The 12,665-nt window shown below is 38.2% G+C and overlaps 1 protein-coding gene across 1 annotated transcript in view; it reads right to left on the bottom strand.

The window, feature by feature from the left end:
* Nucleotides 1-12,665, bottom strand: part of SLC39A9 (solute carrier family 39 member 9) — a 42,199-nt gene that overhangs the window by 11,069 nt on the left and 18,465 nt on the right. The window contains exon 4 of the mRNA XM_043919256.1: nt 3,086-3,283. Coding sequence (XP_043775191.1) covers nt 3,086-3,283 — 198 coding nt within the window. The remainder of the gene's footprint in view (nt 1-3,085; nt 3,284-12,665) is intronic.

Below are 12,665 nucleotides of genomic sequence, written 5' to 3' on the forward strand. Positions count from 1 at the left end.
ACGAACATCCACAGCAACAGATGAGAGTGCCTATAGCATCACAGCTTTGCCAACAGAATATATGTTGCCAAGGTTTTGAATTTGTGACTAAGTGACAGGTGAGAAATGGCCTCTTGGTGGAACTTTTGATTTGCATTTTTCTTATTTTAAACGCAGGGGACATCTTTTCATATATTTAAAGACTATTTTTACATCTTTTCATGAACTATTTGTTCATGTCTTTTGCCAGCTTTTCTACATTTTTTTTGTAGATCAAGGATTGTTAACCTGGGGTCTAATAGGAGAACACGAGGAGAAGGCAGGGGTGTCTGTGACCTTAAATTGAAAAAAAAAAAAAAGCATTTTTATTTTTACTAACCTTTAACTGAACTTTCAGTTCAGTTCAGTCGCTCAGTCGTGTCCGACTCTTTGCGACCCCATGAACTGCAGCACGCCAGGCCTCCCTGTCCATCACCAGCTCCCGGAGTTCACCCAAACCCATGTCCATCAAGTTGGTAATGCCATCCAACCATCTCATCCTCTGTCATCCCCTTCTCCTCCTGCCCTCAATCTTTCCCAGCATTAAGGTCTTTTCAAAGGAGTCAGCTCTTCGCATCAAGTGGCCAAAGTACTGGAGTTTCAGCTTTAACATCAGTCCTTCCAATGAATATTCAGGACTGATCTCCTTCAGGATGGACTGGTTGGATCTCTTTGCAGTCCAAGGGACTTTCAAGAGTCTTCTCCAACACCGCAGTTCAAAAGCATCAGCTTTTCAGAGCTCAGCTTTCTTTATAGTCCAACTCTCACATCCATACATGACTACTGGAAAAACCATAGCTTTGACTAGACGGACTTTGTTGGCAAAGTAATGTCTCTACTTTTTAATATGCTATCTAGGTTGGTCATAACTTTCCTTCCAAGGAGTAAGCGTCTTTTAATTTCATGGCTGCAATCACCATCTGTAGTGATTTTGGAGCCCAGAAAAATAAAGTCTGACACTGTTTCCCCATCTGTTTGCATTTCCTTTTGTCATAAATATAGCCAATAAGCCATAAGTAATATTAGCACTACCTTTACCAATAGAAATCAGATAATTTCATATTATTTTACAGTCATTCTAAGATACCTTCATATTATCACTCATCACTACTTTAAATTAAGGGCTTATAGAAGTACTGCTTACAGAATGCAGATGACACCACCCTTATGGCAGAAAGTGAAGAGGAACTAAAGAACCTCTTGATGAAAGTGAAAGAGGAGAGTGAAAAAGCTGGCTTAAAACTCAACATTCAAAAAACTAAGATCATGGCATCTGGTCCCATCACTTCATGGCAAGTAGATGGGGAAACAATGAAAACCATGACAGACTTTATTTTCTTGGGCTCCAAAATCACTGCAGATGGTGACTGCAGCCATGAAATTAAAAGACGCTTGCTCCTTAGAAGAAAAGCTATGACAAACCTAGACAGCATATTAAAAAGCAGAGACATTACTTTGCTAACAAAGGTCTGTCTAGTCAAAGCTATAATTTTTCCCATAGTAATGTACGGTTGTGAGAGTTGGACCATAGAGAAGGCTGAGCGTGGAAGAATTAATGCTTTTGAACTGTGGGGTTGGAGAAGACTCTTGCGAGTCCCTTGGACTGCAAGGAGATCAAACCAGTCTATCCTAAAAGAAATCAGTCTTGAATATTCTTTGGAAGGACTGATGCTAAAGTTGAAGCTCCAATACTTTGGCCACCTGATGTGAAGAATTAACTCATTGGAAAAGTCCCTGAAGATGGGAAACATCGAAGGCAGGAGGAGAAGGAGACGACAGAGGATAAGATGTTTGGATGGCAACACTGATCAACGGACATGAGTTTGAGCAAGCTCCAGGAGTTGGTGATGACAGGGAAGCCTGGTGTGCTGCAGTCCATGGGGTCACAAAGAGCTGGGACACAACTGAGCAACTGAACTCAACTGCGAAGTACTGCCACACTGCTTGATCACAGTCTTCCTGTCTGTAAATGCTCATGTGATGGAGCTGGGTAACTATGAGGCAAATCTGTACCTAACCGTCACTTAGCCACCAAACAGTAGAAGTCATGGGATCTCTCACTGAGGAACAAGATAGCTATGTTCTCTAGTAGTTTCTATCTGTAAAATTCTCTGTCAATATATTTGAAAAGAAATATCTATAAATTCTCATGTCTATTATAACCCTTTTAAATTTATTTGTATCACAATGGTATTAAAGGTGTATCATGGCTTAGAATCCTTATTTAATACAAACCCATATCAAAGATGTTGATTTAACCAAAGATGAATTCATTGCTCTCAAGACAAAAAAGTTACTATGACTGGAATTGATTTTAAAAGTCTTGGAAAATTCTAGGTGTCTTTGAAAGAAGTTTACCTTTCCCTGGAAAGCAAGCTACAAATGTGTTTAAGTGTATCTGTAATAAAGTATCTTTGTGAATCGGGCTCTTCTACACTAATAACCATCAGAACAAAAACCCAAACCAACTGGATGTTCAACTTGACAATCTGTTGCCTGTTAAAGCCCATCTCAGAATTTAATGTTCTTAGTCAAGCTACTCAACAACAGCTGTTATACTAATGTCCTAAACAATTATATTTAACTCTAACCTGCTTACAATTTAAGTATATTATATCATTATTTAATGCATTGATAAAGAAGACATCCTATATCACAAACTTGTTTTTAATGTTTTAGTAACTATATTTCAATAAAACTGATCTTCTCTATAGTCCTATGTACTATGCTTTATGCATTTAAAAACATTATTTATCCCAATGAAAGGTCGACAGGCTTTAGACTGCTTAAAGGCTCCATGGAACAAAAAGGGTTAAGAACTTCTGCCCTAGACCTCCATCAAATGAAACAGCTTTAAGATAACCAGGGTAGTAACCCAATAAACACTCTCTTGTGCCACATGTCACAACCCACTAGCTTCCTCAAATGAATAAAATGTTCACCTGAACCTAAAACAAGAGTTTTAGTACTAAATATGGCCACTGATACATACTGAATCATTCAATCATTTGTGATCACCTAAAATGCAAATTTTTTGCATTGCCCAGAAAACCTTAGGGTCACTTACCGTCAGTAGAATGCACATGGGAGCTGCCAATCTGGTCCACCAACAACATGAAGACAAAGCCCAGTACGAGGGAAACGCCGATGTAGGCATGCAGCTGTGTGTGGTCATGGCTGTGCTCATGTTCATGGGCAACTGGTATTACTGCTGCTTTGTCTGATGCAATCACGTTCTGTGTTTGACTCGCTTGGTGGTGCTTCCCTAGAGCAGAATGAACCATAAAGAGACAGCATGTTTACTCTCTTAAAGCATCTTCATGTAGAGGCTTCTGTTCTTTTGTACTTTTGAGCTCTACAGATTTTCCTGCAAAGACTCTCACTTCCTATATTGTAACGTAGCAAGTCATAAACTCTCTTAAAGTTCGTGATGAAAAAGTTCCCAAAGCTCTTCTGCTTTTGGCATGCAGAGTTTTTAACTGCCTATTATTCTTAAAACCTAGGAAGTGGAAGCAAATCACCAGGCAAGAAAGCAGTCATTTTTCCAAGGGATATCATCTTCCAATTCCCCTTTCTGTCTAGAGATTCAGACTAGTCTCACCAGAAACCACAGAAAGATTTATTCTGATGAAAACAGGCAAATGAAGAACAGTAACAATGAAAATAAGTATAATCAAATTCATCTAGTTTTATACTTAGGTTGATATAAAAATTGCAAATAAAGAGCAAACTGAGTATAAAATGCTTTAGCTTTAAAAATTATCAGGGGACAATCACCAATTAGAAACCAAAAGGGCAAAGCAGTTTAAACGAGACATTTCCTTCAGTCTAAATTCAGTTCTAGAAATACGATTGTTGGGATACTCTGAATTACAGGAAATGACACCTGGCTAGGCAATATTAATACTACTAGTTTATACTCAAATATCTGATACTCAAAGCATGAACACTTCAAGAATTCTTAAAAAAAAAAAAAAGAATTCTTATCTTTGCTGGTTTTATAAATACAGGCCAAAATACTAAACATATTTATCATTTATAATTAGATTAAGCATTTAACCTTTGACTAAAGAAATCACAGAAGCCTGCTGTAATATTTTAGACCCTGCCTTAATTCTCTAAAAGTCATTACTGAGAAGCACAAACCATCTTAAGATAACAAAAATATGTGTTTCTAATTCTTTAAAGATTTTTTGTTAACATAGCTTTTTTCTTTTTTTAACCTTTTTAAAAAGTGTAAAATATACATTACATAAAACTTACTTATCATTTTAACCATTTTTAATCATATGATTCTGTGGCTTTAAGTACACACATTGTTCTACAACCATCATCCATCTCCACAACTTTTTCATCTTCCCAAATTAATTTTTTAACCTTAGGTTTTTTTCCTAATAGTGATTTTATTATTTGCTTTTTTTTTTCTCATTTATTTGTTTTGAAATGTCTCAATCTTTTTTTTTTAAAGCACACTTTACTGAGGTATAATTCACAGATGTAAAAAAACTAGTTAAACTACCACCAAGTTCAAGCTTTGGAACAGTACTCAAAAATCTTAGAACAGTTCTGTGCTCCCCTGGAGTCAATATGTCAGTCCTGGTGCCAAGCAAGTGCTGAACGTGCTTTTTGTCCCCTGAGTTTTCCCTGCTCTAGGATTTCATATAAATGGAATCATGCAACATGAATTCTTTTGCATAAGGATTCTTTTGATCAGCAGAATATTTTGAGATTTATCTAAGCTTTGCATGTATCAGTAGTTTGGTCCTCTTTTTTTGCTGAATAATGTCCCATTGTATGGACATATCACAACTTATTTACACATTCAGCTATTGATTGACATTTAGGTAATTTCCAACACTGGTCCATTATAAAGCTGCTACCGGTATTCAGGTGCAAGTCTTTCTCTTTTTAAAAAAATTTATTTGTATTATTTTTAGGCTGTGCTGGGTCTTTACTGCTGCAAGCGGGCTTTCTCTAGTAGCAGCAAGCAGGGCTAACTCTCCAGTTGTGGTGCATGGGCTTCTCTTCTTGTGGATCAAGGTACCCGGGCTTCAGTAGTTATCGTGCATGGGCTCTAGAGAGTGGGCTTGGTAGCTACGGCACATGGGCTTAGTTGCCCTGCGGCATGTGGGATCTTCCCAGACCAGGGATCAAACCCATGTCCCTTGCATTGGTGGACTCTTAACCACTGGACCACCAGAGAAGTCCAGGTATAAATCTTTCTGTGGATGCAAATTTTCCTTTCTCTTGGGTAAATACCTAGGATCAGAACTTTTGGGTATATGTATGTTTATAAAAGAAAATGGGCTTCCCAGGTGGTGCTAGTGGTCAAGAGTCCGCCTGCCAATGCAGGAGACATAAGAAACACGGGTTTGATCCCTGGGTCGGGAAGATCCCCTGGAGGAGGAAATGGCAGTCCATTCCAGTATTCTTTCCTGGAAAATTCCACGGACAGAGGAGCCTGGCGGACTATAGACCACAGGGTCACAAAGAGTCGGACACAACTGAAGTGACTTAACATGACAATGCAAGATAAAACTCTCAAAGTGTTTCCCAAAGTGGCTGCACCGCCTTACACATCCAACAGCAACATCTGAAAGTACTACTTGCTCCATACCATTGTCGACATTTGATACTAAGAGGTTTTAAATTTTTAACCATTTTTACATAGGTGATCATGTCATCTGCAAATAGATAATTTTACTTCTTGCCAATCTTTATGCCTTGTCTTTCTGTTTCTGGCCTTACTGCAGACTAGCATCTGGCTAGGACTCCAAGTACAATGTTAAGTACAAGCGGCTGAGAGGAGACAGCCTTGTATTGTTCCCAGTGTTATGCATCTTATCTGTTGTTGCTATCCGACTCTTTGCGATCTCAACAATACTTAGCTTTACAATGGTTACAATGCAAAAAAATTTAATTTATTTATTTCTCTGTCTTTGTCCCTCCCTCTCTTGTGCTCCTCTTAAATGCCAGTCACAAGTCCAACTTACTAAATTTATCTCAAGATCCACTGAGTTGCTACATTCAGCATGGAAGCACTGCTGGAGGTAAAGAGAGACTTTCAGAGGAAGAAATGGATGATTTTGGAATAAGAGGCATTTCCTGGAAATTAGAAGCCTACACTGCAGTGATCAATTAAAAGAGAATCAAACTTTAGACAGGTCTAGGAGGAAAAGGTGGGCAGACAGTGTGTGCCCACACTGTTCTTCATGCAAGCAAAATTATTGTTAGCAATAAGGATTTTAAGCCAGAGAACTGACTGAAAGCTCAGAGATGAAAAATAATTAAGATTACGAGAGAAGCAGTCTAAGAATTTTGATTGGTAGTGTTGGACAATTAAAATATGGCCTCATGGTAACACAAGGGTGTTTAGTTTGTGAAAAATCAATGAACTATCATACACTGCCAAATAATTAGCATGGCCTTGAGAATGTAAAATAAATAAACGAAGTAAAACACTTGACTTTCTCTAAAGACAAGGCAATTTTTGGTAGGCTTCCATTTTAATATACAAAATCAATTCTTCATATTTAGAGATGTGGTACCTACACTTTTCAGTACTACTTAGAAAGATGCTGTTGGAAAGGATTTGAATGATTATCTTTTTAAAAGGTCCCCACTAAATATTTAACAAAATGAGCTCGCATCTCTGCCTTTGTTTAGTCTCTGCAGTTCATGAACCCATGGGCCTTCCGTGCTGCTTCTCCTGGATAACACCCTGTCTTTTAAAACTCAGCTTGTAAGTTCCTTCCTCCCTGACATTTTCTGTGTCCTCTTCTCTTCATGCATACCCAGCAGACTGGTGTGTGTCAACCATAAGTTTTATATCACTATCCTACAATTCAGACAGCAGCAAACTACAGGACAAGGGTTCACGTTTAGTTTTGTAAATAAAACTTGCAGTGGAACGCAGCCACTTGTTCCCAGACTGTCTATAGCTGCTTTCATGCTATGACGGCAGAGCCGAGTAACTGCAACAGAAACCATCTGGCCCACAAAGCCTAAAACATTTACTGTTTGGCCCTTTTAGAAAAAGTTTGCCAACCCCTGCTGTCACTGACTGCTAATTTATTCATTTTCCATCAGCTGTGAATTCTTGAAGGCAGAAGCTATATTGTAGATCTATGAACTCTAACAATCAATATAAGGCCAAAAATTGAGTATATACTCAACAAATAAGATTTTGAAAGCAAAAAAAAAAAATGGCCTTCACACTTAAGTAATTTCTTAATGTGTCATTTCATTTTGAAAGTTATGCAATTAATTCCTTCCAATGCAAAAAGATTTTTAAAAATGGAAATAAAATACAATCTTTTAGTCTTATATTTTAGAATGGCTTCCCTGGTGGCTCAGATGGTAAAGAATCTGCCTGCAATGCAGAAGATCCAGGTTTGATCCCTGGGTTGCCCCTGAAGAAGGAAATGGCTACCCACTCCAGTATTCTTGCCTAGAAAACTCCATGGACACAGAAGCCTGGTGGGCGACATACAGTCCAAGGGGTCGCAAAGAGTCGGACGTGACTGAGAAACTTTCACTTTCAAGGTAATTATGCACATGCTTCTTTATAAATCCAGACTTAATAGGTAACAGATGTATGTGCTAAATTAGGTGAAAGGTTATGCTAAAGTGAGCTGAGGTGCAAAGGTAGGTTAACACCTCATTAAAGGGTGTTAGTCATACTATTATTTGTGAACAGTTGTATAATAATTTTTAAAGGCAATTACTTTTGGGGTATCCATAGCTCTGAAACTAAATGTCAAGCCTAATTACAACTTTCAAAGGATGACCAACATTATTTCCCTTCACTGTTGTTGTCTAGGCGCTAAGTCATGTCTGACTCTTTGCAACCCTTGGACTGCAACATGCCAGGCTTTCCTGTCCTCACTATCTCCTGGAGTTTGTTAAAGTTCATGTGCATTGAGTCAGTGATGCCATCTAACCACCTCATCTTCCGCAGCCCTCTTCTCCTTTTGCCTTCAGTCTTTCCAATCATCAGGGTCTTTTCCAATAAGTCAGTTCTTCGAATCAGATGGCCAAAGTACTGGAGCTTCAACTTTGGTTATCAATCTTTCCAATGAATATTCAGGGTTGATTTCCTTTAGGCCTGACTGGTGTGATCTCCTTGCAGTCCAAGGGTCTCTCAAGAGTCTTCTCCAGTACCACAATTCAAAAGCATCAATTCTTCGGCACTCCAGTCTTTTTTATGGTCCAACTTTCACATCCCTTAATAATAAGGGACACCTATATCAGAATTTTTCAATTTAGATGAGTATAAGAACCTTCTATAGCTTATCCTAACAACGCTTTCTTTATATAAATCATTTTGGAACTCTTGGCATAGCCTTCGGAGTCAAATTTATGAGTCACAATAAAACTCCTACTTTCTAATATACCAGCTTCTGATCTAAAATAATACTGAATAAATGAGTCACCTATGTTATTAAACAGATTGGCATTGAATAACTGTATTTCTCCAAATCTAAACTGCTTTCAAGAAAACTCTGTTGTGACTGATGATTTTCATCTCGTACTCTGGAGGTAAATTAAAGAAAGAGTTCTAACATTTTTTGAGCATTCACTGATATAAGCATATAATTTCCTGACATTACCACTTTGAAAGAATTAACACTTAATTTTATGTATAAATAAAACTGTGGCAAATAAATGTCAGGAACATTATTTTATACACATACACACACACATACATATAAAACTTGAAATAAGTGTGCTGCTGATTGAAGCTTTCCATAGAAGATCTGAGTATTTATAACTAAGTGGAATTTAATTATATATATAAAAATACAAATATTTACTGGATTATACACAATGACTGGTAGGCATTATTGGTTTTATTTGCAAGCATTAGCCAAAACAAAACAAAAAAGCTTTTTAAAGTGAGTGATAATCCCATGACTTGTTAGTACATTAACAGTTTAGTAATGAGATCTGGATATTCAGTATTAACACATCCACCCTTTCACTTCTACTGGAGGACAGGAAACTCAATCCAGTAAAACCTGAGATCTCAAAACCCAGCTATTTACTATTTACAATAGCCAAGATATGGAAACAACATACATGCTCACTGACAGATGAATGGATAAACAAGATGCAGAGCATATATACAATGGAATAACACTCAGCCATAAAAAGGAGTGAAATAATGCCATTTGCAGCAAGATGGATGGACCTAGAGACTATACTAAGTGAAGTGAATCAGAAAGAGAAAGACAAATAGCATATGACATCACTTACATGTGGAATTTAACATATGACACAAATGAACTTATCTATGAAACAGAAACAGACTCACACACATAGAGAAGACTTCTCACTGCCAAGGGGCAGAGGGGTTGGGGAGGGATGGATTGGGAGTATGGGATTATTAGATACAAACTATTATAGAATGGAGAAACAACAAGGGCCTACTGCATAGCACAGGGAACTATATAGTCAATATCCTGTGATAACCATAATGGAAAAGAATATGAAAAATAATATACATATGTATAACTGAGTCACTTTGCTATACAGTAGAAATGAACACCCCATTGTAAATCAACTATACTAAAATAAAAAATTTTAACACCCAGATATTTAATTAAAATTTGTGTACATATGTTACTCATTGTTGAAAGAACCTTCAGGTTGTTACTGTTGTGTCTATTTCACTCAGGGCACTGGTTGGTAATGAACAACTGAGACATGTTCCATGTCACATTCCCCACTACAAAGTATATAAACCCAGTATTATCATTGGATATTGCTCATCAGACATGTATTTCTCATGTCACTAACAGAGTGTTCAGCAAATCATTATGGGCTTAATTCTTTCCCTAGATATTCATACAGGAATCCTTCCAATAACTTCCACCAGTATGGTATATAGCCTTCCTATGTTACGGACACATATGTTAAATTATTGATAAATATAATAGAATCAATCTACTCTTTGAAGACATTCACTAGAACTCCTTCAGATTAACATTTACAAAGGACAAAGCATTCTAAGAATCAAACCTTCAGGTAATCTGTTTCTTTGGGGGGAAGGGTGACCCCCAGCTCTGATGTTTATATTTTTGGCCTTTATTGATTGTTTTAAATTTTTTACCTTCTACTTATATCTTATAACCTTTACAGATTTACAACTAAGACTCAACACAGTCAAATAAATCAAAACACACAGACACACACAGACACACAACTACCCATCTATTTGGGTGATTAAAATACAAAAACTAAAACAAAAGAGACAACAAAAATGTTTGGAAGGGAGTGAACTGGAACTCTCACACATTACTGTGTGTGGGTGTTAGTCACTCAGTGTCCGACTCTTTGTGACCCCATGGACTCTAGCCCACCAGGCTCCTCTGTCCATGTACTTCTCCAGGCAAGAATACTGGAGAAGGTATAAACCAGATACACCAAACAACAGGATGACTTCTCAACTGCATTAAGCTAACTAAAAAAAGCCAGACCCAAAGACTACAAGGCTGCATATATATGACACTGAGAAAAGACAAAACTATAGATACAGAGATCAGAGGTTGCTCAAGATTGGGAGTGGAGGAAAAGTTTGATTACAAAAGGAGATGAGAGTGATGGAACTGTTCTGTATTTTGACTTTATGCATTTGACAAAACGTAGTCATTCATGCCAAAAACAGTGAATGCTGTTGTTCAGTTGCTCAGTCGTGTCCAGCTGTTTGCAACCCTACAGACTGCAGCATGCCAGTCTTCCCTGTCCTTCTCTATCTCTTGAAGTTTGCTCAAACTCTGTCCATTGAGTTGGTGATGTCATCCAAGTATCACTTTCTCTGTTGCCACCTTCTCTTCCTGCCTTCAATCCTTCCCGGCATCAGGGTCTTTTCCAATGGGTCAGTTCTTCACATCAGGTGGCCAAAATATTGGAGCTTCAGCTTCAGCATCAGTCCTTCCAATGAATATTCAGGGTTGATTTCCTTTATTGACTGCTTTGATCTCTTTGCTGTCCAAGGGACTCTCAAGAGTCTTCTCTAGCACCACAGTTTGAAAACATCAATTTTTTGGCACTCAGCTTTCTTTATGGTCCAACTCTCACAACCACAGATGACTACCGGAAAAACCACAGCTTTGACTATGTGGACCTTTGTCGGTTAAGTGATGTCTCTCCTTTTTAATATGCTGTCGAGGTTTGTCATAGCTTTCCTTTTAAGAAGCAAGCGTCTTCTAATTTCATGGCTGGAGTCACCGTCCACAATGATTTTGGAGCCCAAGAAGAGAAACTCTGTCAATGTTTCCAATTTTTCTCTATTTGCCATGAAGTGATGGGATCAAATGCCATAATTTTTGTTTTTTGAATGTTGAGTTTGTTTTTGTTTTTTGTTTTTTTTTGAATGTTGAGTTTTAAGCCAGTTTTTTCACTCTCCTCTTTCACCTGCATCAAGAGGCTCTTTTGTTCCTCTTTGCTTTCTGCCATTAGGGTGGTGTCATCTGCATATCTGAGGTTATTGATATTTCTCCTGGCAATCTTGATCCCAGCTTGTGCTTCTTCCAGCCCAGCGTTTCTCATGATGTACTCTGCATATTAGTTAAATAAGCAGGGTGACAATATACAGCCTTGACGTACTCCTTTCCCAATTTGGACCCAGTCTGTTGTTCCATGTCTGGTTCTGTTACTTCTTGACCTGCATACAGATTTCTCAGGGGCAGGTAAGGTGGTCTGGTATTTCCATTTCTTTAAGAATTCTCCACAGTTTGTTATGATCCACACAGTCAAAGGCTTTAGTGTAGTCAATGAAGCAGAAGTAGATGTTTTTCTGGAATCCCCTTGCTTTTTCTATGATCCAACAGATGTTGGCAATTTGATCTTTGGTTCCTCTGCCTTTTCTAAATCTAACTTGTACATCTGGAAGTTCTCAATTCAAGGACTTCTGAAGCCTAGCCTGAAGGATTTTGAGCATAACCTTGCTAGTATGTGAAAAGAACACAATTCTGAAGTAGTTTGAACATTCTTTGGCATTGCCATTCTTTGGCATTGCCTTTCTTTGGGATTGGAATGAAAACTGACCTTTTCCAGTCCTGTGGCCACTGCTGAGTTTTCCAAATTTGCTGGCATATTGAGTGCTACACTTTAACGGCATCATCTTTTAGGATTTGAAATAACTCAGCTGGAATTCTATCACCTCCACTAGCTTTGTTTGTAGTAATGCTTCCTGAGGCCCACTTGACTTCATACTCCAGGATATCTGGCTCTAGTTGAGTGATCACACCATCATGGTTATCCAGATTCAGTTCAGTTCAGTTCAGCCTCTCAGTCGTGTCCGACTCTTTGCAACCCCATGAACCACAGCATGCCAGGCCTCCCTGTCCATCACCAACTCCTGGAGTTCACCCAAACCCATGTCCATTGAGTCAGTGATGCCATCCAACCATCTCAACTTCTGTCATTCCCTTCTCCTCCTGCCCTCAATCTTTCCCAGCATCAGGGTCTTTTCAAATGAGTCAGCTCTTCACATCAGGTTGCCAAAGTATTGGAATTTCAGCTTCAACGTCAGTCCTTCCAATGAACGCCAGTTCCAGATTATTAAGACCTTTTTTGTAAAGTTCTTCTGTGTATTCTTGGCACTTCTTCTTAATATCTTCTGCTTCTGTTAGGTCCATACC

The sequence above is a fragment of the Cervus elaphus genome, chromosome 12 (assembly GCF_910594005.1).
Source record: "Cervus elaphus chromosome 12, mCerEla1.1, whole genome shotgun sequence".
In the NCBI taxonomy this organism is placed as follows: Eukaryota; Metazoa; Chordata; class Mammalia; order Artiodactyla; family Cervidae; genus Cervus; species Cervus elaphus.